We start from the raw sequence: 27,338 nt of genomic DNA, 5'->3' as shown, positions 1-27,338 counted from the left end.
GTAACTAGACTTGCTCCATTTTCTTTAATTCTTCTTAAACTTATTTCAAACTCAACTTTCTCACATGATTAATATGTATGTCGTGTACATTATGTATCTTTATAACATGATGAGATTAGTAACATCGTATTGCAATATAATCGTAATATTAAAGAAAAAAAATTGTAACGTACAAAATAGTGAAATTAAATATTCGTTTGATAATGCTTCTATTGGAATTATCATGAAGGGCTTTTAGTCCTTTTGAGAGCACTCGCCAACACATGACCTAATATACACGTCAAAGACAAATCATAAGTGCAGCCAAAATTGGAGAGGAGATAATGGGAAATAAAGAATAAATGAAAAAAAAGAAAAGAAAAAAAAGGGTGTATCATTTGAACTTCTTATAACATTAAAAATGAAAAGTATCATTTCAATAAACTTCGAATTTAATTTCGACCAAGAAAATGAACCTTGAATTGAAGATTAACAAAATCAAATAGCAAACATAAAAGTAGTAAAATTTGGAACAAATTTCTTGGAAAAATCTTCAATATACTGAGAGAGAAGAGGAACAAATCTTTAATAATTTCCTAACCATGTTCACCATCAAAGCTTATTGATCCACCTTGCTGACCAACATGTCTCCCAAGTGCCTCACTTGCTCTCGCCTCACGTGACTAGCCGTTAATTACATATGCGTCCACAGTGGAAGGCCTGCGCCACGTGGCGCCTCGCCGACTATATAAACCGCTTTCTTCCCAGTCTTGTCGACCTCACTCCAACCCAAACCTTCCCCCACCTTCATCTCCGTTGAACAATCCCAAAGCTTTAAAAACAGACAATTCCAAATAAATAGAAATAAAAAATTCAATTAAGATAAAGATTCAGAGAGGGAAACTTTCCGTTTTAAGAGCAAGCACCGAGCTATAGAGAGACAATTTTTCCGAGAAAGTACGAGAAGATTTTAGGAAGACAGAGATGGCGACGCCGTTAACGGGGTTGCAGCACATGGACGGAGGCGGAGGAGTGGCGGTGCTGTCCAATTCCGTGAACAAGGTCGATTCTTCTTCGTCTTCTTCGGCCAATGGTTGCTTAAAGAGCTTGGAGCCGAGGTCTCCGATTCTGATTTTCTTGTTCTTTCACAAAGCAATTCGTAAAGAGCTCGATGCGCTTCACCGATTGGCCATGGCCTTCGCCACCGGAAACCGAACCGATATTAGGCCGTTGCTCGAGCGCTACCATTTCTTAAGATCGATTTACAAGCACCACTCCAATGCTGAAGACGAGGTCAATATATTTTCCTTTGTTTCTTATTCATTTTCGCTGAGTTTTGAATTTCATTGAGGCTTTTCAATTTATTTGAAGAAAAGAATTTATTCTGGATTTTAATAATTAGTTGTGATTTCCAGCTGTATGCATTTGGTTTCTTGTTTTTTTTTTCTTTCTTTTCTCCACTTATATAAATAGTGTGTGCAATCTTTGATATCAGTGAATATGTTGCTGTAATTGTGTGTGCGTTGGTAAAGATTGCACTTCTATTTCTAACATTTTGAGGTATTATGATCATATCTTGACATGGCGTTGTTCTATTTGCGAACCTGGATAATGTTTTCGCGTTTCTCGTCCAAATGAGAGTTAAAATTCAACGGTTGCACTTGAACTGTATTTTAATTTTCAAAATTTCTGTTTCTTGTTTAATTTATTTATCAGCTCGGCCATGTGACGTCAAAGGAATATTTGTTTTCCTTTGCATATTCTCTACTATTATGAAATTCTATACTATTATGAAATTCATTTGCAGTTTAGTGCCATGAAAACAACAATTGGATGAAAGCCAAAGCACAAAATGACTATCATTTAGTATGACGTTGAGCTTTTGCTAACACACTGAGCTTCTTTGCAAATGAGGCGTTGTTTATTGTGAATTTTCTCCATCTCCATTTTGTCTTGCCTAGAGGTCGTGACGACATTAACTTTGGAACTGCAGGTAATCTTTCCAGCTCTTGATATACGTGTGAAGAATGTAGCACAAACATACTCCCTCGAACATAAGGGCGAAACCAATCTTTTTGATCATTTATTTGAGCTGCTAAATTCTAATGCAAAAGATGATGAAAGTTTCCCGAGGGAGTTAGCATCTTGTACAGGAGCCCTACAAACATCGATCAGCCAGCACATGGCTAAGGAGGAGGAACAGGTGCTGTTTCATTTTTACACGTTTGAATCTTTATTTTTTTTTGTTCATACTACCAATCGGGTGACGTGCCTCTTGCATTTGCTTGTTATAATATGAAAAAAATGGAAGAGAATTTATAAAAGAGTTGGGATTGGTATGGTATTTTCTAGTGGTGAAAATGATTTTTGCAATTTTCCTTTATAATCTGATGTGGGAGCTTATGACGTAATACTTTGTCAGTTTGTAATAATCCCCTGGTGGCGTTCCATGGAAAGTATAAGAACCTTTAATCATCTTCACTTTTGTTAGTTGACTTACTTTTTCCTTATAAAATGCCATCACTAATATGCCCTGATTATGCAAATTTGGCTTTGCAATTTTTCTCTAATAGGATCTATGGCAAGTAAGAACATATGATCAACAAAGTTTCCCCACAGTTCTACCATATAGGTAGTTGAACTCTTCCTGGCAATGTTTCTTTATTAGGAGCTACAAAAAAGGACAATAACCGTCTGGTCAACAACACATTTGGTAGTAAGCACATAATTTCCTCCAAAAAGTTCCCTCACTAGCATGTGCATCAAGTTATTTCTACATCATTAGCATGCACACACAATTGACTCATCTCTCTCTCTCTCTCTCTCTAATTGATGACAAGGAAACCTTGATCCCATCCATTGGTGGGAGGGGAAAGGGGAAACTATGGGTAAAAGATATACACCCCTGTTCACGTGCACCTTTTGGGCCCAATAGTTATGAGAACCACAATATTTTTCCTTACGGACTGGGAAGAGTTGAACTCGGGACTTACGATTCTTGAGGAACTCTCCGTTGCCAACTAAGGCATCACTTGGGAGATCTCTCTTCCAGAATTTTTATTTTCATATGCTAAACTACGACAGTAAAATTGGAACCCAATTTCAGTTTTTTTGTTTTTCCTGGCAGGTCTTTCCCTTGCTCATTGAGAAGTTCTCAATTGAAGAGCAGGCATCTCTGGTCTGGCAGTTTCTGTGCAGCATTCCTGTGAATATGATGGCCGAGTTTCTTCCATGGCTTTCATCATCTGTTTCACCTGACGAACATCCGGATTTGCGAAAATGCTTAAGCAAGATAGTTCCAGAGGAAAAGCTTCTTCAACAAGTAATGTTTGAGATTTAGTCAAAGAATTGAGTTCCTTCTATTATTGCTTTGAAAACCGCACATAACTTACAGATCTTTGTTGTTAAAGGTAATTTTCACCTGGATGGAAGGTAGAAGAAGTGCTGACTCTTTTGAAAGTTCTCTAGTTTCCCCTCGGTTCCAATGTTGTGTGGATTCTGGTGCTAGCACATCAAGTCAACCTATGGAGAAGGTAAATTGTGCATGCGATTGCAGGACTGGGAAAAGGAAGTATTTAGAGTCATGTACAGATGTTTCTGATACCAGTGCGGGGCATCCAATAAATGAAATACTGCATTGGCATAATGCCATTAAAAGGGAATTAAATGAGATAGCCGAGGAGGCTAGGAAGATACAACTGTCTGGAGATTTTACTAATCTATCAGCTTTCAATGAGAGGTTGCAATTTATTGCTGAAGTTTGCATCTTTCACAGGTATCTCTACATATCTATCATGCATTTAGTTGAAAGTCAAATCTTTCCTTTCGGAAAACTTACCATTTTCGTCAACTGAAGTTTTTCTTTTTCTTCTTTTATGAATAATGTGCGACGAGTTAAAAGTTCCTACTATGGGCACGGTAAACTGGTAATGGCATATATTTAAGTTAATATGTCATAGGGTAAAATTCAATTTTGGCATTAATAGTTCCAGTTTTCCCTGTTTTCCACACATGGAATTGTTTGCATCACTTGATGTGTGATATTTGAGTCTTCTCCCGATGAATCCTTGCATGTGCTTGTTTTTAGAACTGATTTTTTAGGTGATCATTACAAATTTATTAAACTATATTCGTTTGCAGTGAGAGGTAACCATTGACAAACATGTGGTGGAGATTTTATATTGTATATCTATTTTCTCTCCTTTCCATTTGAATATCACTTATTTGCTGATTTCAGTATTGCTGAGGACAAAGTCATATTTCCCGCAGTCGATGGAAAAATTTCCTTTTTCCAAGAGCACGCTGAAGAAGAAAGTCAATTCAATGAATTCAGGTGCTTGATTGAAAATATTCAAAGTGCAGGAGCCATCTCTACTTCAGCTGATTTTTATGCGAAGTTATGTTCACATGCTGATCAAATAATGGAAACTATCCAGAGGCACTTTAGCAATGAAGAAGTTCAGGTAAAAATGTCTTTATTAGTTTCAACAAATTACAACCAAATACGAAGACTCCTACTAATCCTAATCCTAATAGGATCTGCATTCCTAAATAAGAAACTATTAAAACTGAACAAACCTTAATATACCAGAATATGAGGTCCAATGACTTAATAAAACCTGAATAAGACTTGGGGACCCCACAATCATTGCCCATCTCCAGCAGACAGGGAAAATTACAGATCTACCATGGAGTTTTAAAACTTAAGAGAACACATGAAACTAAGATAGCATGTTTTATTTTTGGGTGAATCAACATACTAAACTAGTGTGTTAGTAACATCAAGATTTGAATATAAAATTCAGTAGCCAATCAAAAGTCCAATCAGACCAAATTCATAACAAGGTTAACCCACAAATTTAATTTTTTGATATTTAATCTTGCTGTCTTTTGCATTTTTGTGTTGCTCTTTGCATGATAGTGATGAGAGTAGTCATATAAGTTGTATGGGGGCATTACCTCATATCATCTGTATTTAAATGATTAGAAATCAGAAACCATGTACCTATAGAAAAAGATTAAGAACCTCTCTGATCATTGTAATACAACATGTTTAATCAATGTTGGATACTAGAAACTATAGAACCAATATGCCGTCTAAGTCCTAAAACCACCTGCTCCATTTCCTGCATATGTAGGTTCTTCCACTTGCTCGAAAGCACTTCAGCTTCAAAAGACAGCGCGAACTTTTGTATCAAAGTTTGTGCATGATGCCCTTAAGACTGATTGAGCGTGTTTTGCCATGGCTAGTCGGGTCGTTGACAGAAGATGAAACGAAGAATTTTCTCAAAAACATGCAGTTAGCAGGTTCTGTATTTATCTTTTGTATGTTCACTTTTTACTAAAAAAAGTTTATTAGTCTCTTTATATTCTGACAACAGCTAGTGTTATGATTCAGCTCCAGTGCCTGATTCTGCTTTGGTAACACTCTTTTCTGGATGGGCATGCAAGGCTCGTAATCAGGGTTCATGCTTGTCTTTAAGTGCAATTGGTTGCTGTCCTGTTAAAAGTTTCACTGATATTGAAGACGATTTTGTTCGTTCAGCATGTGCGTGTGCTTCTGCATTGTCTGCTAGAGACAGCTTGATATCAGCTCACGCAAATAACGTGAAGAGGCTGGTCAAACGAAATGTTTCAATGTCATGCAAACACAGTGATGCCTCTGAACCTTCAGAGACTGTAAATGCCCAGAAACCATGTTGTAGTGATCAGTCCTGCTGTGTCCCAGGTTTAGGAGTAAACAGCAATAATCTCGGGTCAAGTTCTCTTTTTGGGGCCAAGTCTTTGCGATCCTTGTCTTTCAGCTCCAGTGCCCCATCTCTCAATTCCAGTCTTTTTGTCTGGGAAACAGATAGTTCCTCTTCTGATTTTGGCTGTGGAGAACGACCTATTGATACTATTTTCAAATTTCATAAAGCCATACGCAAAGATTTGGAGTATTTGGATATTGAATCTGGGAAGCTTAGTTATTGTGATGAAACCACCCTCCGGCAGTTTATAGGAAGGTTTCGCTTGCTGTGGGGCTTATACAGAGCACATAGTAATGCAGAGGATGATATAGTGTTTCCTGCACTGGAATCCAAAGAGGCGCTTCATAATGTGAGTCACTCATACACACTGGACCATAAACAGGAGGAAAATTTATTTAAAGATATCTCACATGTTCTTTCTGAACTTTCTCACCTTCATGAAAGCTTGCAAAAGGCTCACATGGATGAGGATTTAGCTGGAAGTAGCGTTAGCTTTCCTGATGCTAATGATATCAACCATACTAGAATGTATAATGAGCTAGCTACAAAGCTTCAAGGGATGTGCAAATCTATAAAAGTTACACTAGATCAGCATATTTTCAGGGAAGAACTTGAGCTGTGGCCTTTATTTGGCAGACACTTCACTGTTGAGGAGCAAGACAAAATAGTGGGCCGCATTATTGGGACCACTGGTGCTGAGGTGCTCCAATCAATGTTACCATGGGTGACTTCTGCACTTACTCAGGATGAACAGAACAAAATGATGGATACGTGGAAACAAGCAACTAAAAATACAATGTTCAGTGAGTGGCTCAATGAATGTTGGAAAGGAACTTCAGAGTTAACTTCACGAACTGAAACATGGGAAAGCAGCATTCCTCAAAAAGGTTTGTATCAAAGGTGGAGATAAACGCACGGTTAAGGCGAGAGCTGTCCTTTCATCCTACTCATTTGAACTTTTATTTTGTTCTAGGTGTTGAATTTCAAGAAAGCTTGGACCAGACTGATCAGATGTTCAAACCTGGTTGGAAGGATATTTTCCGTATGAATCAAAATGAACTTGAGTCAGAGATCAGAAAGGTTTATCGTGATGCGACTCTTGATCCAAGGAGAAAGGCATATCTTGTGCAGAATCTTATGACTAGGTTAGTTCTATACTGACCTTCTAGAACTTTTCTTGGATTGCTACATTATCTTTATTTTGACACAGAAATTAGATCATGACATCTAAATACAAAACTCTACACCCCAATTCCTAAATTATTAATGAGTGACTTGTTTGTTTTAGCCGCTGGATTGCTACTCAGCAGAAGTTACCTCAAGAAATAGCAGGAGAATCTTCTACTGGTGAAGACGCAGTTGGACGCTCACCATCGTATCGAGATGCAGAGAAAAAAGAATTTGGGTGTGAACACTACAAAAGAAACTGCAAACTCCGAGCTGCTTGCTGTGGCAAGTTATTTGCATGTAGATTTTGCCATGATAATGTGAGCGATCATTCAATGGATAGGTAATTTTCGAATATCAACACTTACGTTTCAAGTTATGTTATAATATATCTGTTCTCCTTTTCTTTTCTTTTTTGGTTAAGACTTCTGATGTTCTTTTAATCATTGCAGGAAAGCAACATCAGAAATGATGTGCATGCGCTGCCTGAACATTCAGCCGGTTGGGCCAATATGCACTACACCTTCATGCAATGAACTATCCATGGCAAAGTATTATTGCAATATATGCAAATTTTTTGATGATGAAAGGTACATGAATTCTTATTGGGAAATTAAAATTTGTAAATAATCAATAATTAGTGAATTCTTTTATGTAAATTTAAATATTCTTTTTTCTTCAGGACTGTATATCATTGCCCGTTTTGCAATTTATGCCGCCTTGGAAAGGGTCTTGGCATTGACTTCTTTCATTGCATGACATGCAATTGTTGCCTGGGGATAAAGTTAGTGAACCACAAGTGCCTGGAGAAAAGTTTAGAAACAAATTGCCCCATCTGCTGTGATTTTTTATTCACATCAAGTGCAACAGTTAGAGCTCTGCCCTGTGGCCATTACATGCATTCTGCTTGCTTTCAGGTCTGTAGATTTCTTAAACTTCTTTTGAACCATTTTTCATGTACTTTCCTTCTTTCTTTTTAGAAGACAGTGAGTCTTAACTACCAGGTATTTTATGGTAGGCGTACACTTGCAGTCACTATACTTGTCCAATTTGCAGCAAATCTTTGGGAGATATGGCGGTAAGATTATTTCTCTCTCTTTTTTTTAAAACATATATTTTTCTAGAATTAGTTGTAATGCCCACTGAGCTGCTTTGTCATCATCTTGAGATCATATATGAAACCCAATTGTGAGATCTTTCTTAACCTCTATACCCACTCAGGTTTACTTTGGCATGCTTGATGCATTATTGGCTGCCGAGCAGCTTCCAGAGGAATACAGGAACCGTTGTCAGGTACATTGCTTCTATTTTTCTTATTATAGTCATTGGTCTCTAAGTTAGTTGGTCTCTTTTTCTCATGGTTCATTACATGTGTCCGGTTTAACTCCTGATATGTGCCTCACTTTGTCCAAAATTAGAGCCATGTTATAATTAACATAATGGTAGTAAAGGCACCATTTGATGTATAATTTTTGCAATCCAGGACATCCTATGTAACGACTGCGATCGAAAGGGTTCCTCACGGTTTCACTGGCTATATCACAAGTGTGGAAACTGTGGATCTTACAATACCCGGGTGATCAAGGGCGAGACAACAAATACCGACTGCCCTGCATCACACTAACAACAGGTTTTATTCGTCGACAAAGAGATGTATACTTATTAGTTTGTAGATACTTGTATAGGCAATTCAATTTTCCCAACAACCAGAAAACTGGTTTCTTTACCTCCGCTGAGCAATTTTGTAGAAGCCCAGTAAATATCATATGATCTCACCTTGGTTTCAAGATTCGTTTTTGAGCATTTAGACAGGTCAGTAACAGAGCGCATTGAGATGCCTTCTGTACAGAAATTTGCTTTTTTTTTTTCCATGGTGTGGTAAATTTGTCAATCTATAATCTGTTATCTTTCCACTCTTCTGTTAACCTTTGCATACAATTCTTATGATGTATAATACACCACTAAACAGGGAAAAGTACATCAATACAAGGAAGAATCAAGTTTTTTTCATCTTTTTTTCCCCGGTATCGGTGCCAAGTGGCAATTGTCGGTATAAGTTCAAATGTAGAGGAGAGGAGAGCCAATCAGACTAGAGGAAACTATGGGGTGGGGTTCAATTCAAGTGGCAAATAAATAATAGTAATTTCTGGAGATTAGTTGTGCTTTTCTTTTTCTACGAAGTTTTACCTTCACATGAGGTTACCGTTTACCAGATAAATTCATAATAGGTCTCATTCATCATGGTCATGTCAAGCCAACGTCACCCAAAGTAGATACAGCATTATGTATAGCCTTTGGTACCGTACACTGTAGGAGAAAAAGGCATCTAGCCATACTATGCTAGACTAGACCCCAATATGAAAAAAAGGTTGATGACGTGACGAACCGAAGACATGGTCCGTGATTAAATTAGCTCAACACCTAAAAGTTAATCCGGACAAGAAATCTAGAAAGCGAAGGCCATTTCAACGTAGATTTGTTTTTCAAACCCACCCCATGAAACCCTTCTTCTCTTCAACCACAACAAATCCTTATTGGAAAAAGGCGAATAATCTTTGATTCATATATAACTACAAAGTTTACAAACAAAAAGGTTAGCTGAACAAACAGTGTCTGTATGTTCAATGTTCAATGTTCAATTTTCATTAGCATAGAAGAAGACAGAGACCAAAAGCACTTTTAGAATAATCAAAAGCAACTCTCCCCCATAATGAAGACAAATCCTGAAAATAAGGGCATCTGTTGTGTCACCTGAGCTAATGACATTTTAACATGCTTCAGTCAGCCTTCCAAGACCCTCCTCCTACCCATCCTCTGTTTTTTTTACTGTACAAACTGAACAATCTGTTTCTTCTTTCCAAGTAAACTCATAAGATTTCTGCGAATAAATCATTTCTTGGCCTTCTTATCTTTCCCGCCGGGGTGTAAAAAAGAACCCAAACAAAAGAGTTTTGCAGTTCCTTTGGAAATGTAAGGAGATGGTACATTTAAAACGGGGCTAATTCGAACACCATTGCCATAATAAGATGATCCATTGTAACCCTTCTTTGATGGGGGCCTCGGCAGCGTTGCGTAAGGGTTCGATGAGGAGGAAGACGATGATGAATATGAAGACGACTTTGACATAGAAATATTTGATGACTGCTTTTGTGACGAGCTTTGCTTAAATGTGGTTTTCTTTGGATTTGGATTTGGAGCTGATCCAGTTGAATTGCTTCTTGACAAGAGTGGCAAGGAGCAAAGCAAACTCTTCTTGTTGTCTTGGTTGAGGCTGCTGCTTCTCTTGAACCCCCAGAAAGACTTGGACTGAGGCTTGTGCAGCTCCAGATGATCAGAATTCATATCCATAACAACTTCCTTCACTCTCTCTTTCTTTTGGTTCTCATTTGATGGAGGACTTGGAAGAGGAGGGAGGGAAGCACTATGTCCGGCTTCACTGTTAGATATTCGTTTCGGTGCCTCGTCAACCCTCTCTCTAGGCTGCATAGGAAGGATCACCCCATGAGAAAAAAGCTCGTCTGCAGAAGAAGATTCATGCCTGAAGCTGCCGCTGATGCTAAACTCAAAGTCACAATTCAACTCCAAGAGTGATGTGTCCCTGCGAGGCTGGTTGTGACCAACTGGTAAAACATCTGCTTGACCAAGATCAAGGGAAAATGATAATCTGGGAGGACTGGCTTCTGAGCACATATTGATGTTTGATTAGGAAGCACAAGGAAAAATGGTGTTTAGAGGAAACAATGACAGGATCAAAATAGTTAAGCAGACGAAAAGTAGCTAACTAAGATATAATGAGCTTGAGAAGAATCAACAAGAGTTGAAGAAGTTGGAATGAATTGAAGAATGTGATGGCATGTGGAAATGCTGAGGTTTCAACTATGAGGGCTTGAAACTTGACATGATGGGGTGGACTCGGAAGTCAAAAAAGAGGAACAAAGGCAATTTTGAAAATTTACAGGAACAAAGGGGACAAAAACAGAGAATGGCAGCTTTTCTGCACAAGTTTCAAGAACTGTGAGTAATTCTAGGAAATTTCGAAGATCAGAGGATGAATTGGATTTCCTCCTTCCTTCTCCTCTGGAAATGAAGCAGAGGAAAGTTTCTACTATTTTTGTTTGTAAAAAAAACAAGAGGGTAGAAAGAAACAAAAGAGGGAGACAGTAATGTATTTTAAGGCTACAGGAAGATATGATAGAGAAAAGAAATTGTTGTTTAAGAAAAATGAATGAGAAGAAAAAGAAATCTTTGTTTGTGACAGCTTTGGATAACTTGCAGTTTGCAACTTGCAATTAAAGATGAGAATTTGAAACTCAACGTGCACAGAGAGAGAGAGAGAGAGAGAGAGAGAGAGAGAGAGAGAGAGAGAGAGAGAGAGAGAGAGAGAGAGAACGTGACAAAGTTTCAAGAGTTACTGTCTTGCGGAGAGGCAAAGAAAAACAGCACTGAGGAAAGTAGTATATATACTAAAGAAAATGATCCCAAAAAGGTGAAACAATTGGAAAATGTACTGATGTGAGTGACTCAAAAGAAAAAGGAAAAAAAAGAAAGAAGAGAGAGAGAGAATCATAAACCAGGCAAGACTATGAGAATTATGAGAAATGTTTAGCTTAAGCTTGTAGTAGTTTTCTTTAAAGCCAGAAGTTAAGGAAGCTCATTCGGTCCCTCTTCTCACCATATGTTAGACTTTTGAGGTTGCCATGCCATCCCAACCAAGTCCTAACCACCAAGTAGGCCCTTTTCTTCTCTTTCAAAATTTCCTTCCTTTCTTTCTTTCTTTCTTTCTTTATAGAGAAAATCATTACAAATTAAACTATAAATAAAGAAAGAAAGGTAGAAGAACATTCTGCCACCTCTAGTTTTGAAATTTCTCCTCTTTCCTTCCAATCCAATCACATCTTTCTCTTTCTTTCTGCATCTCAATGGAAACTCAATCACAAATCACAGGCTTTGATTGATGCCCTTTGCTTTGTTCTTTTGAATTCTTGCATCATACAAGACAGAAATTGCATAATAGCTAGCTAGGTACAAGGTCAATTTCTAAATTTCATTAATCTGTCTTTTCCTTGAAGCGCATTTTTGAATTGTCCATTCATGGCAAGTGCCTGATTATGACTAATTAATTGCGTCAAACCAGTGACTTAAAAGCTCAACTAATTACGGCCTAATCAAGTTTTAAACTTCGGTTAATCAAAGCTTAAATGAATGAATTATGAACAAAAACAAAAAGGGGGTGCTGCTGACTAGATGTTGTAAGATGGGATGTTGCATCATGAAAAAAAACATGACAGCTGCTCGACCCACCCATAGGCTATATACACAAATGAGCTGAAAACGGGCAAAAGATTTCAAAAACTATTTTCGTGAAACTTAATTTTCGCTCAAAGGTCAGGTTACATCAGATGAAAGAACCAGACCAACCAACCAACCAAATCTAAATTGCAATCCATTTGCTCCAAAAATAATTAAAATACATGCTTCCAAGAAGGAGGTACTAATTGGTAAAACAGATTTGCCAATCATCACATCTACTCATATTAACAAGCATTTTGTTTGATTGATGCTGCAAATCATTGAACAGCAGTTCATGTGAATACAATTATATATATAGATATAGTATCCTCCAATCTCTGCATGATCAAATGATAATTGCTTCATTTTTGGCCCTCAAAAAGATAATTGCCTTGCCTCAGATGGGCCCAGAATTTATTTATGCAGAACCATCATCATCATCAATTGTTTGTAATTGGCTTGATCAAGCATTGAGGGTGACTTGGTAAACAAAATGACTGAGTAATCATGAATAATTATAATAATGATGATTAATTATAAGGGGTAGGATTAGTTGAAACTTGAAAGATACTTTGAATAATTGAGGTGGTGATGCTATATAATGAAAGATTTGGACTGACTTAGTCGTAGGCATGCAGTCTACTCTGTTTTTGCAGACTTGCAATCCATCTCCTTCTCTTCGTCTCTTCGTCTCTTCGTCTCGTCTCATACACTCATCATACACAAACACACACACACACACACAACAAATAAACTAAACTGTTGCTTGCGAGGATGTGTTTGACATTCTCTAAAATGTTTCATTGAAGCAAGAGTTTATGTTGCCGTGTGCTCAACTCAACAAAAGTAAAACCTAAACAAATAAATAAAATAAATCAACTTCTTTTTCCTACCATTTTAACATTTTTACGTTTTAAAATGTCATATATTCTTAAAACCTCTATTCACAAGCATAATCCTGAATAAGCATGTTTGTTCGGCATTGTTGACCTTTGACTCCATTTTATAAATATTCACAAGGACTCCATGTTTAGGCCCAAAAGGGTTCAATTTAAGCAAAATTGCGTTATGGATAGGAACGGACGACTGGTAAGCTAAACCCCTCACTGTCCTTGTAGGCCCATATGACCCTTTTCTTACATTTTGACTTGTCTAATGTAGGACTCAAGTGTAGGTTTAGCAAGTTGTAATTTTGTTTGTTTATATAATATTCAAATCACTCTAAATCACTTGAGTTAAAAGTCTTACTTGACAAGGTGTAATCTAAACAAATAAAATTTATTATTTTTCTTTCTCAAAATACAATACATATTGTTCAAGGCTTAAATTTTGGTTTTTATTTCTTGGTGGTGGTGACATGGGTGAGGTGAAGTTCGATTAGGAGGTAGGAAAGGAACTCAATCACTAACTGGGTTGATGGGCAAAAACAGAAAGGTACGGGAAGGGAGCATAGCAGGGAGTCATGGACCCAAAAGGCTACAACTGTTTGTAGCTTGTAGAGGACATGCAATCCATTTTTGGAAACTGGCCATGTGATGCGACCAAACCAATCTATCTCTTTTTCTTCTTCTTTTCGTTTCTTTGGGTGGAATCGTGGATGATTATTAAGATACAGAGAGACTCCCCACAAACCCACAAAGGTTCTTCTTCTAACTTGCAATTCTTCTCCCTGGCTGGCTTGGCAGAACATGATGAATCATGATAAACACTCTCACCGACACCGTATGAGATGAGGGGCCCACTTGAGCAATGAGCATGGTTGGTGACACAAGAACACTCGATGAGGTGGACGTAAACAAACGTAGCTCATGAGGAATCATTCTATCCTATCGTAATGTTTTGGTGGTACCCAACCCAGTTTAAATAAAGATGCTCTCTTTCTTTCACCTGCTAAAGGAAGCTTCTCCATCAACAACAAAATGAAACAAGACAGATAATGTAATTCTCAAAGTCTATTGGAAAGGTCCACTTCTGGAATAAAAAGATTATATGGGTTCATGTGAAAACAAAGCAGGTAGAAAGACTGCTTCTAAGGGTAAATGATAAAGGAAAACTAGCTCATTTCAAAAGCAACCACCAACTCAACTTGACCTCTTCTTCACACATATTGTGTCTGAGGAGGATTATAGTTTCACTTCTGCTCTCTCTCTCTCTCTCTCTCTCTTAGGAAAGGAAAGGTGATATGAGTTTCAGCTAACTCTCCTCCCTTCACATAAATATATCACTATCATCAATTTACAGGCAATTTCACCAATGGGAAAGCAAAATATAATTTTAGTAGCTCTCTAGACGAGCATATCTTCAAAATACCTGCAGCTGATAATAAAACCAGTAAAATGCAAGTCAGTCTCTTTACACTTTTTGACTCCAATACAAACCTTAATGCAAGTCATACATCTTGGGAAATAATCCTAGGCCCTTAAAAACTTAGCCATAGCCATTCGAGTTCAAGGATGGCCTACTAATTGGTCCATATGCCATCAAATGTACAGCTGGAAACATTTCATTCTTTACAGACAGAATAGAGAATACTCGTACATACGAAGACCAACTCTGATAGTAAAACCAATAATATTGTACTCATGTTTATGAACAATTGCATGAATGAAGGTTAGCCATCTGAATATCATTTGGATAAACTATCGAAGATCAATGACGTCAAACTTTAGATTGGGGTTCATATACACATCTGCACAGGTATTGTAAATGGGCCCACCATCCGGTGGCTGATCATGCGGATGAAAACCACGCTGTTGGCACTGTCTAATGACTGACATCCCACCTGGGGTTGTCAATCGGAATATACCATGGGTTCTGCACAGTGAAAAAACCAAAGACAATGTACCAAAAATCATATATACAGCGGCAAGCAAAAATTATTTCTGCTATCATATTTCAAGGAGCTGTGATGTTTTTACCTTGTACCACCTCTTGGTGCCATGACAATTGCAACAGCTTCGGGCAACATAATCTGAAGATGAAATAAGTATTTGTGTAAACTATGATTACATGTTAATGGCTTAGCCTCTGTTTATCACAAATGAATTCATATCCTTTACGCAATCAAAAGTGGCTTCCAACTGACACTATGCAAGTTCTTAACAAAGGTTTTAAGGAACTTTGATGCAAAAAACATTAAATGAACTTTGATGCAAAAAAATTGAAAAGGAATCTAGAATGCTTCTTTGCAATCTACATTTCTCATTTTCGATACTAATTACATCATGCTGGCACTTTTCCAATAGTCATTGAATAGCATGGCCTGGGTTAGCCTAGGGGTGGAATTAGATGGAAATCAAGCTTTAAATAATGTGAAAGCTATTATGCTTTGGTTACAACCCTCATTTGATAACACAAAATGCACAACCTAAAATTAAAAATTGGAACATAGGTTCCAGTTGGAGAATGAATTCGATCTGTAGCAAATATCTCAACTACCAGAAAATTGCACTCACCTGATATGAATAATGGGTGTGAAGATCAATCGACGACATGAAACAAGACTGTGTAGGATGAGTCTGAAAATTGTGCCACAGCGAACAATTAATTGGTCAGGATAATAGTTGAAAACTAAAGAGTAAGTAATAAGCATAATATAGATTAGGCATTGAAACAGATGTAACTACAACCATACTACCAATTAAAAATAACAAAGCACTCACATGTATCCAGCCAAGAGGGAAAAGAGATTGTTTATCCTGAACTTCAAAAATTTCCTCTTCATTCGTGGTCTGACACTGATAAGAAAGTGAACATTCGACTTGAGTTCTATCTCCAGGCCAAATATAATATAAAATACACTGATATATATATATGCATGTATATCAGTAAGGAAAGAAAAAGGAAACAGCGCCAATGATTTAAAACTGCCATACAGAATCTGAAGTTGACTCCTGCTTTGGTATGATGAGAGCTGTAACAAAAAACTTCCTGTTTTTCTGACAAATAGAAATATTTGAAACATTAGAATCTTAAGGAGTTAAAGACTGAGAACAGCAATTAAGTTATGCAGACTTACAAGTGAGCCTGCTAGGACGCCGCAAGTCTCTAAGTTCTTATCAGTATTTGACTTAGCCAGCTTCATGAAATGTTCCATCATTGTCGTTGACTACAGAGAGAAACATATGATTATATAATAGGAGCACCTACAAATTTATGTCAATGTAATTGATGTTCACATATATGAGAGAGTAGTTATTAAAAGCTTTTATCATCAGAACGATCTTACATATTCAAAATTTCCAATTTTCCATTCCTGAAAAACAGCTAAAAGCCCAAAAAATAAAAAAAAATACAGTTAACACAAAAGAAATTGTCATGAATCTCACAATGTGTAATTGCAGGGGAGATTCAGCACGAAGTAAGTCATCCGATGAGAGAGTCTCCAGTCCACATTCTACCTCAGGGACTTGAGGTGAAACTGCTGGGATCAAATCTTGTACTTCAGCAAGGACAGGTGGAGGAGAAGGCTGTCTAATAATTTTTGTATGATCAGGAGTTTCTGTTGATTCGAAGGAAATAAGGGAGCAAAGTTCCTCAGTAGGAACCATCTGGCCATCATCAGTATTTTGGGTAAGAATTGGTTCCAAAGTTGACCTTTCAGGTTCTGAATTGCTAGTGTCTTTTATAATTGTATGTTCTTCTTCTATGGACTGTCCCAGTCTGTTTGCCCATAACAAAAATATAAGACTATCAGATGACGCATATATATAGCTATAAACTCTTCAAAAACAGAAGTAAAATATATCATGGAATGTGAACTGCCTGGAATGTTTAACTTCAGGAATTAAAAAAAAATCAAGTCCCAATTTCAACAATCGCATCATGCCTTCATGAATATAAGAATGCATCTCCCATTATTTAGATCCAATCTAACTTGAGGTACAGAACAACCAAAAAGAACTTTAGAAAGTTAACCAGGAGAGAGACCTGGGGATTTCAATAGGAGTCAAGTCTAAAATGCTTGGATATCGGACCTGCAATTAAGAGAAAAGTCAACATTTTTTCTACTTTGAACCGAAAAAAAACAAATTCAGAGACCATCATACCCCTATATCACTTCTAGGTGGCTGCCACTGTCCATGAAGCCCGTTTGGGCCCAGAATAGAATGTCTGGAAAGAGTTTCCTCCTTTGGACGTGGGATACTAACAGATCTGCAAGACGTCAACAAACAAGGATGATCCAGCCTGGAGCATTCATAATATGATTCAAACTCAACTCATTTTCTCACTGTCCCATAAATATTGAAAATCATTGAATTACCCTCTTGTGGAATTAAACTAAAGTCTGTGAGTAAAGCATGTGATGCACATTTTTAGTGTTGGTATAAGAATATAAAGAAGATACCCTTGTAAATATGTAATACTTACAGTTTGCGAAATTGATCTTCCACAGGCCTTGAATGGGAAAATTGTTGACCCCTAGGAGTTTGATAGGAAAACTGTCCTGCCTATCAGATGTATAATAAGCATAGGATCAAAATTGTGTAAGCAAGAAACATATAATAATAGCAGCAGGAAAAAGAAAGAAGAAACAAAGTTGCATGAGAAAATAACACTGGCAGGCAACAGAGTCGATGGATAAAAGATTGAACTCAAAGTTTACCAAAAGGCATTGAACAAAGCACATGAAAATTGAGACAAGTAGTTTCCACTTTTTTGGATAAGAAACACATCCTTCATAGTAATTTCCACTAGTATGATGTAGCACTAACTCTACCTTGGTTACATCATAACTACTCAAAGTTTGCTTCTTAAGAGGAGATTGAATCACAGCACCAATTTGGTGATTGCGGCCCCACCCATTGTTTTGATTTTCATTCCTTCTGTTAAACTCATCGTTCTTCTGTTTCACTGCTGGCTTTAGCTCCTCCAGCTCGTTTAGAGCATTAAACAGTTTCTAGAGCAACAAAATAAAATCAGATTGTGCACAAAAATGGCAAAACAAAAAGAATTGTTTTATTATAAATTAAAGATGAGATTATAACATTACCTTTTTCAAGAAAACTTTTTCCCTTTGAACAGATGCTCTGTATTCTCGATGACATGGTATTGTCTCAGATACCAAACTGAAGCACACAACCAAGTTTCAGTGTTATTTTAAAACATATTTTGCATATCTACACACACACACACACATACATTTGTTGTATATCTTTGTTACTTACCTTGAAAACCTTAGGAGCATAATGTATAGGTCTATAATATTCCTCTCTTGTCGAAATATGTCCGCCTACAATGTAACAACTTCTTTAGGAGCTGAAAGGACATTTTAAGACGAAAGCAAGAAACTAAACCAGGGGAAAAAATTCATGTATGAATATTTTTCTAGGAAATAAAGGGCAAGAACATACAGGAACGACAAAACATCGATATAACAAATTAAATAAGAAAAAGCACAGGCTGCAATATTAAGAGAAAATGTACATTTTCGCAACAACATATATGAATATGAATGCACAGGAGAGGAGGCATTGGCACCTATATAGGAAGCTCTAGATAATTGAACTGAAATAATCACTTCAATTTAGCTACAACTAACTATACAACTGATACATTTCCATAATTTTGGTGTGTTGAATATGGTAAGTGTCCAGAATATTGCTTTTGTTTTGGCCGAAAAATATTGCTATCAGTTTCCTTCTTCATTTATTTCCTACTTAGAAGGAAGAACTCCTCGAGTGATCAAATTTGTTGTGTTTGTATCTTCTTCTACTATTTTCTGCTAATTCCAGTGATCCTTCGGGTCCTATCAACAGCAAGCTACCAATTTAAATTTTTGGCACCTCAATAAACCGTTTTAATCTATACAATAGATTTGAGCTACCTGAAATTCATTTTGCTTATAATTCTCATATCTAAAATAATCCAAAAGAAATAAGAACAGAAAACGCGCGAGCAGGCGCGCACAAACAGAGCATCAACAATTAAGGTTCCACTTCCAAAATAATTTGATTAACAAACTAAATTCAAAATTCGCAACCTAAATTAATTCAAAATTAATAGGAATTTAAAATTGCTACTAAATCATGAAGAGAGTGAAGTGAAACCTGTTTGAGGATATTATTAGCGATCCGAAAGTATATACGCAGAGGAATCCGATTGTCGACATCGAGTTTCTGAGCGCTCGCGGCAATGTTAATTCTATCTGAACAAGACGACCTCATCTTGAAATTCTTTAAGCAATTTTTCTTTTGATGTCCGTTGTTTCTATACAAACAACATTTTCTAGGATCGAGTAACTAGGGCCACGCTCTGATGCCTGCTTCTGAGCATGAAAGCTCAGGTGAGGGTCGTCAATGGCGGCTTGTGCTCAGAGAAAAGAGGGAGACAAGGGTGCGGTGCAAACAAGGAGGTAATTCAAACTATCTCGCAGGGGCAAATATGGAAAGACAAACAAATGAGGGGCCTTTTTGGCTACCTGCAAAGAGTAAAATAGTGGAAAATTCAATTACAAGTCAAACTTATGATGTGGTGAAGTGTGAAATTAAACTTGGATTTATACTTTTTGGGCATGGACTCGGATCGGATCGGATCACGCTGATGAAAAGGCCCGTGTTGGGAGTGGAACCGGTTCCTAACCCAAAAAGCCCAATATCGAATTCCAACTTGCAATTGCGAAATAATGGGTTGGGCCAACCCTTTATTCTCTTTTTGCAATAATTGTCTCAAAACCACGTTCGCAATGCCACGTGGATTTTCAATATGACATGTCATGTTTGTCTGCCATCTGTTCTGTGGTGGTTATTATATAAAGTCGTATTCAATTTGGTTTTTGGCTTTACGAATCGTCCAACTCTTGAATTAGTCCAAGCTGAGCCTTAAAAAAGTGTAAATGACATCCCTTTTTTTGGGTCAATAAGTAATTGTGACAATGACATTGAGAGGCCACCAACACAAATAAAACCAGGATATTATAATCCTTTGACATTTCGTTACGGCCTAAACTTATTGTGTGTGTGTTTTATTATTTTATGGAAACTTATTTTGTATCATAAGTCAAACATTTTAACGTACAACTATCTCATTAAACCAAAAGAAGAAAAAAGAAGTAAACTCTGATTGCTTGGACAATTATTAAACGCGTGAAGAATTTTTAATAAACCAATAAAAGAAAAACTACTCATCAACGGGATCAATTTAATGAAAATTGACCTTAATTTACATATTCAAATCCTGATGACATTGTACTAATAAAAATCACGCAGATTTTTACTGACAATAGAAAATGATATGCAAATACTTTATGTTTGTAAGTTGTATATATCATCATAACCTGACAGGCTGACAGGAACACGTAGTCACCAATTTCCTGATGTCAACAGAGTTGGTTGTTTATTATTACTACCTACTATCCTTTCCAAATGACTAAATCACCAAATTAGCCCTACGTGTTTTCCTGTATTTTTTTATAAAAATATTCAACAGGAGGACTTAAGATTAGTTGACCCGTTGACCTACAGTATTTTATATTAATACGTGTCCTTGACCTGAATTGTGTACTAATAATTGGTCATTGTCAAGAAGACAAAGCAACAAATCCATACTCATACTTGAAAAGTTTAAACAATTTAATGTGAATGAATTAGATAGTTTGAAGTTTGAATTTTTATTCGTATAATGACGCAGAAAGTATTATTGGTTCAAGTTCACAATCACAAGTTCACAACACAACCAAGTGACATGGACACAAGATGCCAAATAATGCTACAACTTATTGAAAGACAGTCATCGCCGGCTCCTTCGTAACCGTACGACGTACGTTGTATGGTGGTTGCTGCAATCGATTGAAGCAGCACTTGAGAGACCAGCCGAGCCTACTGTTAGTACTTCTTGCGGCCGGTTTTATGCGTTCATGGGATTTTGCTCCGGTTTCTGTGCCTGCTTCGAGAGGCTGAAAGCCGGCAGAGGCGCCGGCTCAGCTCGCTCCGACCACGCCGACGATGCCTTGGATTCGTTTGACCTCTTCTTTGACCTCCACGCTCTGCAAATCGCCACCAGTTTCTTCTCCGACCTCAACAAACTCGGTCACGGAGGCTTTGGTCCCGTTTACAAGGTACGGTCTCGTAAATAACTAGCTCAGTCAGGGGTAATCTCGGAAGCGCAACTCCCCAGATTAGCCCTGTAATTTGCTGTAATTGCGGATTAATTGGATGTCGCGGCATTGGGACCGTTGGTTCCGTTCGTGACCACTGACTTCTCAGATTGATTCAGTTCTCACTGCATCCGACCCGAGAGAATTTTATTTTCATTTTTGTTATTTTTTTCTTCTGTTTTTCTGTTTGCATTCATCATTTATTGGAGGAACACTGCCGTCTGTTCTTCAGATGGTTATGTTATGAGAGTAAAGTTTTGAATTTTTTTTTTCTTTGGTAACTAAAGTTGTGAGCTTTACTAATACTTTGTTCTATTTTCTTCGGATTAGTCAATATTTTTTTCCCAATTGTGTGCAGGGTCTGATGCCAAATGGTCAAGAAATAGCTGTAAAGAAGCTCTCTGTGGATTCAAGACAGGGAGCTAGAGAATTCACTAACGAGGTGAAGTTGTTACTGAGAGTTCAGCACAAGAATTTGGTGATGTTATTGGGGTGTTGTGTAGAAGGACCTGAGAAGATGCTGGTTTATGAGTATCTCCCAAACAAAAGCCTTGATTACTTTATTTTTGGTATGCTGCTCTTCCCCTATTGGAATTTACATATATTCAGCATCAGATTGAATGGATTGTTTCATTTGGTTAAACTAGTAGGTAGTAGGACTAGTAATAATAAGTGGTAAATTAAATTTTTTTTCAGATAAACAGAAATCTGGAACCCTGGATTGGACGACGAGGTTTCGGATAATTATGGGTGTGGCAAGAGGTCTGCGTTACCTTCATGAAGAGGCCCCAGAAAGGATCATTCATAGGGACATCAAAGCTAGTAATATATTACTGGATGAGAAACTCCATCCAAAAATCTCGGATTTTGGCTTGGCAAGACTCTTTCCTGGGGAGGACACTCATGTAAATACATTTAGGATTTCTGGTACTCAGTGAGTAGTTTCTTTTCAACAATTCTTTTTGCCTTTATGCCATACGAAGTTTTTACCATTTCATCCTATTGGTCCCTTGCTGTAACTGGTTCATATGAGAATTCTGTGAGTAGCAATGAAAAATGAAACTGAGAAATTCTTTTGTTAACTGCAGTGGTTATATGGCCCCTGAATATGCAATGCATGGTTATTTGTCCGTGAAGACAGATGTTTTCAGTTATGGAGTCTTGGTGTTGGAGATTGTCAGCGGGAGAAAGAACCATGATGGGCGGCTTGAAAGAGAAAAGGCAGACCTCTTGAGCTATGTAAGTTACTTCCCCGGAGAGGTTTTGATGCAACTTCTGCAAGAAATAAAACAGAAGCTCTATAAAATGAGGGGAAAAATTAAACAGAAGAATCCGTTAGTCGAATCATCATTTTTTTTAATTCTAATGTTTAGGAATTAATTTTGAAATTTGTAACATTTCCCAGAAGGCTAATTTGTTTCATAAGACTAGGCTAACCGAACCAGGGCTTCACATACCAACTTTAAATGCAGAGTAGAGTAGTGCAATGAATGCCTAAATCTTTATCAAAGTGGTTGCTTGTGAAATATACTGTATGAACTTAATTACCTACACATATGCAGAGGTTAATTGTTATTGATGTTCAAGTAAAGTTACTCTGAATTGTTGATTAGCATACAACCAGTGGTTTTATGGAAATGAATAGAAGAAGATGTGCTCTCAGCCATTTCGTTTAATCCTTACAATCTTTCATCGCTCTTCTGTGCAGACATGGAAGCTGTATCAAGGAGGGAAGGCACTGGACCTAGTTGACCCAACCCTGGCCAGGTGCAATCCTGATGAGGCAGCAATGAGCGTTCAGCTAGGACTTCTATGTTGTCAAGCAAGCATTGCAGACCGGCCTGACATGAACTCTATCCATCTCATGCTTTCGAGTGATTCATTCACTTTGCCAAGGCCAGGTAAACCTGGACTTCAGGGCCGTCGAGGACGTTGGACAACCACCTCTACTTCAGCTTTTAGCAATACTAATGCTAGTAGTGGATACACAGGTGCTACCAAAGCCTCTGCGGGGAGTAGTGTTGTTGAGGAGTATTCTAGAAATTCAATGTCTCATTCTTCGATTGATGAAGGTAGATAACTCATAACCTGCATTTGTGATTTGTAGGTGTTGCGAGCTCTATTTATGTGCTGTAAAGTTTTTTTTTTTTTTTTTCAGTCATGAATCTTAGGCTAACATAATATAATTTGTTTTATTCTTTTGTAATACAGTCATTTCATGCACTGGGGATCAGAATAAGTTAATCACATTCTTCGGAATAATTGCTGTCTAAATATCTTGATTGTGGTTTACGTCTTGAGAATGGTCTGTGATCGCCTGATACAATTCATCATATGTTAGATGGCTCCTAGATTATGTGACTTGCTAATCACCACTTGATACGAAATCCTCAAACCAAAGTGAATTTACTATTATAAGGTGAAGCCTCTGTTTTAGGCAAGAACAAAAACAGAGCTCAATACAAAAGCACGTGTGCTTACACCAACCACGTAAAAGAAAAAACCTCAAACCTTATAGAAAAGCAAACAAACAGAGATCATGAACTACAAAGAAGAACAATTTCAATTAACAAATCCCAGAAGCCCTGAGCTCCCTGAGCTCATCCCCAGGGGAGCCTGGAAGGCCATCTTTGTTCAGAATCAGAATCACAGAGGGTGGGGGTTGAAGAGCCTAACCTCCATAGCTCACCCTCTTTTCGGCTTGTTAGGCTCGACCAATCAACTGCTCAAATCCAACTTGCAGGTGTCACAGCGTATTTACATTTATAATTTTCTTGTATAATTTTATGAAGACAAATGTTGTTTTGCGTTTCAAAACAGACTTCTTGAATCCCTATTGTTTGGAGGAACATGCAAATTTCTCAACTCTTTGTTTTTTTTTTTTCTTTCCTGAATCTGAACAAACAAGGCCAAATGTGGGTTACCGCCACTGCCAGTCTACACAAAATCAATTTTGTTGGGAACAGTGTACCCAAGGGACAAAAGTCTAATGATTTAAATTTAGTCGGGGCCTGATTGGTCCAAGTTCAACGTTTCTCTTTTGGTCTGAGTCAGAACCTTTCAAGTTGAAAGCTTTGTTTTTTCGTCGAACATATGGAAACTGCCCAAAAAAAAAAAAAATATTGTTTTCCACTTCTTCTCAATCAATCAAACTCAGGCTTTATACCTCTATTTTGGTTAGGGAGAGCGATCTCTCTCTCCTCTCTGTAAACTGGGTCTGGGTCTCTGTTTTGCATTATGAAGATGAAGCAAAAAGATCATCTCCATTTATGCTGCTTACCAAAAGAAAAATTCTTGCAGTATTGGGTCTCAAAGAAACAGAGAAGAGATGGACTTGATTGACTGGAGCCCAAATTGGCAACTCAGAAGATGCTGCAACCGCGACCAAGTGACCTTCCTCATCTCTGTTGCTGTCTGCATTGTCGTTATACTTGTGGTAACCTCTCTCTCTCTCTCTCTCTCTCTCTCTCTCTCTCTCATAAGAGTGGTCATGCATTAATTGTTCTAAAGAATAAATCTTAACTTCATTCACTTGGAAAGCAAAATACTTTCGTGGATATTTTCTATTTAATGATAAAGTCTGCGGGCGTGTTAATACTCCTTGCGTTCTTGTGAAGCACTTTTTACAAGTCCTGTATACTAAATCATTCTTCAATTCTTGTAGCTGTGGAGGACAGTACTGATGACACCATTTAAGCTTATAACTGTGTTTCTTCATGAGGTGAGCCATGCATTGGCTTGTATGCTTACATGTGGTAAGGTGAGAAATTCTTTCTTAATTTACGCATAAATTTTTCATAATGTTCGTGTTTATTTAAGACAGGTAATGATACAGATTAGTTTGCAGGTGGAAGGGATTAAAGTTCATGCAGATGAAGGAGGAGTCACACAAACTCGTGGTGGCATATACTGGCTAATTTTGCCAGCTGGATGTAATTTCGTTTAACCTCAACCGTATTTATTTTCCAGTTGATTTGCATCTGTAGCTCTTCTCCATCTGGGACAATCAAATGTGTTCAAAATCCATGCTTCGATGTGATATCTTATTAGCATGATGCATGATTTTTCATATTCGTGGTTTAGAAATTTTGGCTTCAATATGACTTATTCTCTCAGTTGGATCCCAATAATTTCTCATATAATTGTTACCTTTATCATCTTTCCATTTTGTGGCATGCCAGATCTTGGTTCATCCTTTTGGGGGATGGTATTGATTCTTGCATCCACAAAACATCTTGCTACACAAATAGCTGCTGGCTGTTTCATCGTTGCCCTATTTGTTGTACTCTTTTTAGCTAAAAATGTAAGTATTAGTGAACCTATCTTCTACTTGGTTTTGACAGTTACTTTTTGGATGCTATAATGCACCTATGAAGCATTTGGGACAGGAAACACTTTGACGTTAGATATCATGGAAACTAAATGCATAAGTTTTTCACATAAAATTAAATCGGAAAGTAATTGATGAAGATCTAGAAACCCTTAGATTCCTGAAAAGCGTGAAATGATTCGTTTATATGCCTTAAAGGAATGTAAACTTACTAACTAAATCCTTATCCTTTTGTATTTGTACTGCTTGATAATGTACAGTGGACACTTCGAGGACTTTGTATAGGTATGCATTCCGTAATTCCAATCAAACATCTTCCTATTACTACTAGCACAGAATGCAATGTGACATTTGGATGTTTTATGTTTACTTCTTGAGCCACCAGGATTCATTATTTTATTTGCTGGAATTTGGTATCTGCAAGAAACAACGCCAGTTCGTATACTAAGGGAAATAATTCTGTTTACTGGTAATTGCAGCCCTGCTATTTTTATTTTTTATTGCTTACGAAAGTAGCTTATAATTCCTTTTTTCCAAGTATCATGAGCTAAAGCCATCAATGCTTTCTCTTTTTTTATCTGATTGCAGGTGTAATGAACAGCTTGTTTTCAGTTTATGGTATTTATTCAGGAAGAAACAATATTATTTGACACTCAATTTAGCTGCCTGTATGTTGTACTCATATATGCCTTGTAATGTATCCATGTAATGATGCAGACATCTATGATGATCTTATATCACGCAGAGTAAATTCTAGTGATGCAGAGAGATTTGCAGAAGAGTGTCCATGCTGCACTGGTTGTGGATGGGGTGTCATTTGGTGAGATTCTTCTCATTTATTAAAACTTCGGCCTGGTTTCTTTTCTTTTTATCCATCTTCTGTTCTTTTTCTAACTATGAAGAGCTTTATTTGTAGGGCGTTCATATCTTTCTTCTTTCTCTGTGGATCCATGTACCTTGCTCTTGTGGTTTTGGCTTGAGGTACGGTTTGCTTCAATGATTCCAAGTTCTTGATTGTCACAGAAACATAAAAAAACGGCCGTGAAAGGTACCAATGTGCATTCAGCTACTACTTTTATGTTGTGAAGCAAGCGTTGCAGATAGGCCAGACATGAACTCTGTTCATCTCATGCTTTCGAGCGGTTTATTTACTTTGGCCAGACCAGGCAAACCTGGACTTCAAGATAGACAACTACCTCTGCTTCAGCTATTACCAAAGCTCATGCTACTAGTTTGATTCAACGGTGCTCCTAAGGCTTCTGGGGAGACTAGTTTTGTTGAGGATTTTTCTAGGAATTCAGTGTCTCATTCTTGTTTTGATGAAGGTAGATGACCTACTACATCTACAATGTCAAGGTGTGATGATGTGATGCAATTTTGTGTAATTGTAAAGCTTATACAAATATAATATAATTTGTTTCTTCTTTCATAATAAAAAACGAAATCCTCAAACCCAATATTTTTTTGTTGTTGAAAGAAATCACGTTTACTATCATTCTATGCCTGAAGCTATCTATTTTATTAGTGGAATGGAAGGCTGGAAGCAAGGCCTGTTCTGACAGTTCATCGTACACATTCATATCTTTACTGGAAGATGCAATTTTTCTTCTTTTCTTTTTCTACAAAAGAAAAAAGAAGCCTTTTTAACTGCAGGATTTTAAAATAACGGGATCTGAAAGTAGTGTTGGGAACAGTGTATCCCGCCAGACAAAAGTCGTGGGATTTACTA

General features: G+C 37.4%; 5 protein-coding genes across 9 annotated transcripts; 3 read left to right on the top strand and 2 right to left on the bottom strand.

Moving 5' to 3' along the window:
* The first annotated feature begins 746 nt into the window (after positions 1 to 746).
* BTS (zinc finger protein-like protein) lies at positions 747 to 8,807 on the top strand. Its single transcript, XM_021955170.2, has 14 exons — positions 747 to 1,272; positions 1,973 to 2,182; positions 3,107 to 3,301; positions 3,390 to 3,754; positions 4,217 to 4,442; positions 5,118 to 5,286; positions 5,378 to 6,616; positions 6,703 to 6,874; positions 7,018 to 7,239; positions 7,349 to 7,486; positions 7,579 to 7,813; positions 7,915 to 7,974; positions 8,118 to 8,189; positions 8,380 to 8,807. The coding sequence occupies exons 1-14, from the start codon at positions 964 to 966 to the stop codon at positions 8,518 to 8,520; spliced, it is 3,753 nt and encodes a 1,250-aa protein (XP_021810862.1). The 5' UTR covers positions 747 to 963; the 3' UTR covers positions 8,521 to 8,807.
* A 620-nt stretch (positions 8,808 to 9,427) lies between these two features.
* Positions 9,428 to 11,561, bottom strand: LOC110754049 (uncharacterized). The gene has a single exon (XM_021955047.2). It carries the CDS (start codon positions 10,584 to 10,586, stop codon positions 9,786 to 9,788), a length of 801 nt encoding a protein of 266 aa, XP_021810739.2. The 5' UTR covers positions 10,587 to 11,561; the 3' UTR covers positions 9,428 to 9,785.
* A 2,922-nt stretch (positions 11,562 to 14,483) lies between these two features.
* On the bottom strand, positions 14,484 to 19,623 carry AMSH1 (associated molecule with the SH3 domain of STAM 1). Of its 2 annotated transcripts, none has more exons than XM_088253572.1 (14): positions 19,235 to 19,623; positions 18,353 to 18,417; positions 18,178 to 18,253; positions 17,905 to 18,084; positions 17,556 to 17,635; positions 17,234 to 17,372; positions 17,115 to 17,161; positions 16,514 to 16,847; positions 16,204 to 16,293; positions 16,061 to 16,123; positions 15,848 to 15,922; positions 15,641 to 15,703; positions 15,104 to 15,156; positions 14,484 to 14,999 (listed from the first exon to the last, which is right to left on the bottom strand). In XM_088253572.1, the coding sequence occupies exons 1-14, from the start codon at positions 19,349 to 19,351 to the stop codon at positions 14,825 to 14,827; spliced, it is 1,557 nt and encodes a 518-aa protein (XP_088109698.1). In that variant the 5' UTR covers positions 19,352 to 19,623; the 3' UTR covers positions 14,484 to 14,824. The 2 variants fall into 2 exon arrangements, with proteins under 2 accessions (XP_088109698.1, XP_021810848.1); XM_021955156.2 differs by having other exon boundaries at positions 17,234 to 17,339; positions 19,235 to 19,621.
* A 1,159-nt stretch (positions 19,624 to 20,782) lies between these two features.
* LOC110754134 (cysteine-rich receptor-like protein kinase 44) lies at positions 20,783 to 24,703 on the top strand. Of its 3 annotated transcripts, none has more exons than XM_088253503.1 (6): positions 20,783 to 21,240; positions 21,638 to 21,848; positions 21,976 to 22,213; positions 22,368 to 22,518; positions 22,988 to 23,351; positions 24,580 to 24,703. In XM_088253503.1, the coding sequence occupies exons 1-6, from the start codon at positions 21,040 to 21,042 to the stop codon at positions 24,615 to 24,617; spliced, it is 1,203 nt and encodes a 400-aa protein (XP_088109629.1). In that variant the 5' UTR covers positions 20,783 to 21,039; the 3' UTR covers positions 24,618 to 24,703. The 3 variants fall into 3 exon arrangements, with proteins under 3 accessions (XP_088109629.1, XP_021810854.1, XP_021810855.1); XM_021955162.2 differs by lacking the exon at positions 24,580 to 24,703 and adding an exon at positions 23,491 to 23,553; XM_021955163.2 differs by lacking the exon at positions 24,580 to 24,703 and having other exon boundaries at positions 20,784 to 21,240; positions 22,988 to 23,553.
* Positions 24,587 to 27,068, top strand: LOC110754135 (uncharacterized). Of its 2 annotated transcripts, none has more exons than XR_015835983.1 (10): positions 24,587 to 24,715; positions 24,944 to 25,039; positions 25,127 to 25,211; positions 25,461 to 25,582; positions 25,870 to 25,894; positions 25,995 to 26,078; positions 26,198 to 26,227; positions 26,327 to 26,429; positions 26,526 to 26,657; positions 26,771 to 27,068. XR_015835983.1 is itself a non-coding variant. In XM_021955166.2 (10 exons), exons 1-9 carry the CDS (start codon positions 24,608 to 24,610, stop codon positions 26,587 to 26,589), a joined length of 717 nt encoding a protein of 238 aa, XP_021810858.1. In that variant the 5' UTR covers positions 24,587 to 24,607; the 3' UTR covers position 26,590; positions 26,698 to 27,068. The 2 variants fall into 2 exon arrangements, 1 of the variants encoding a protein (XP_021810858.1); XM_021955166.2 differs by having other exon boundaries at positions 26,526 to 26,590; positions 26,698 to 27,068.
* Positions 27,069 to 27,338: the final 270 nt, after the last annotated feature.

The sequence above is a fragment of the Prunus avium genome, chromosome 5 (assembly GCF_965620075.1).
Source record: "Prunus avium chromosome 5, drPruAviu1.hap1.1, whole genome shotgun sequence".
Taxonomy (NCBI): Eukaryota; Viridiplantae; Streptophyta; class Magnoliopsida; order Rosales; family Rosaceae; genus Prunus; species Prunus avium.
This window is presented reverse-complemented; position numbering and strand designations above follow the sequence as displayed.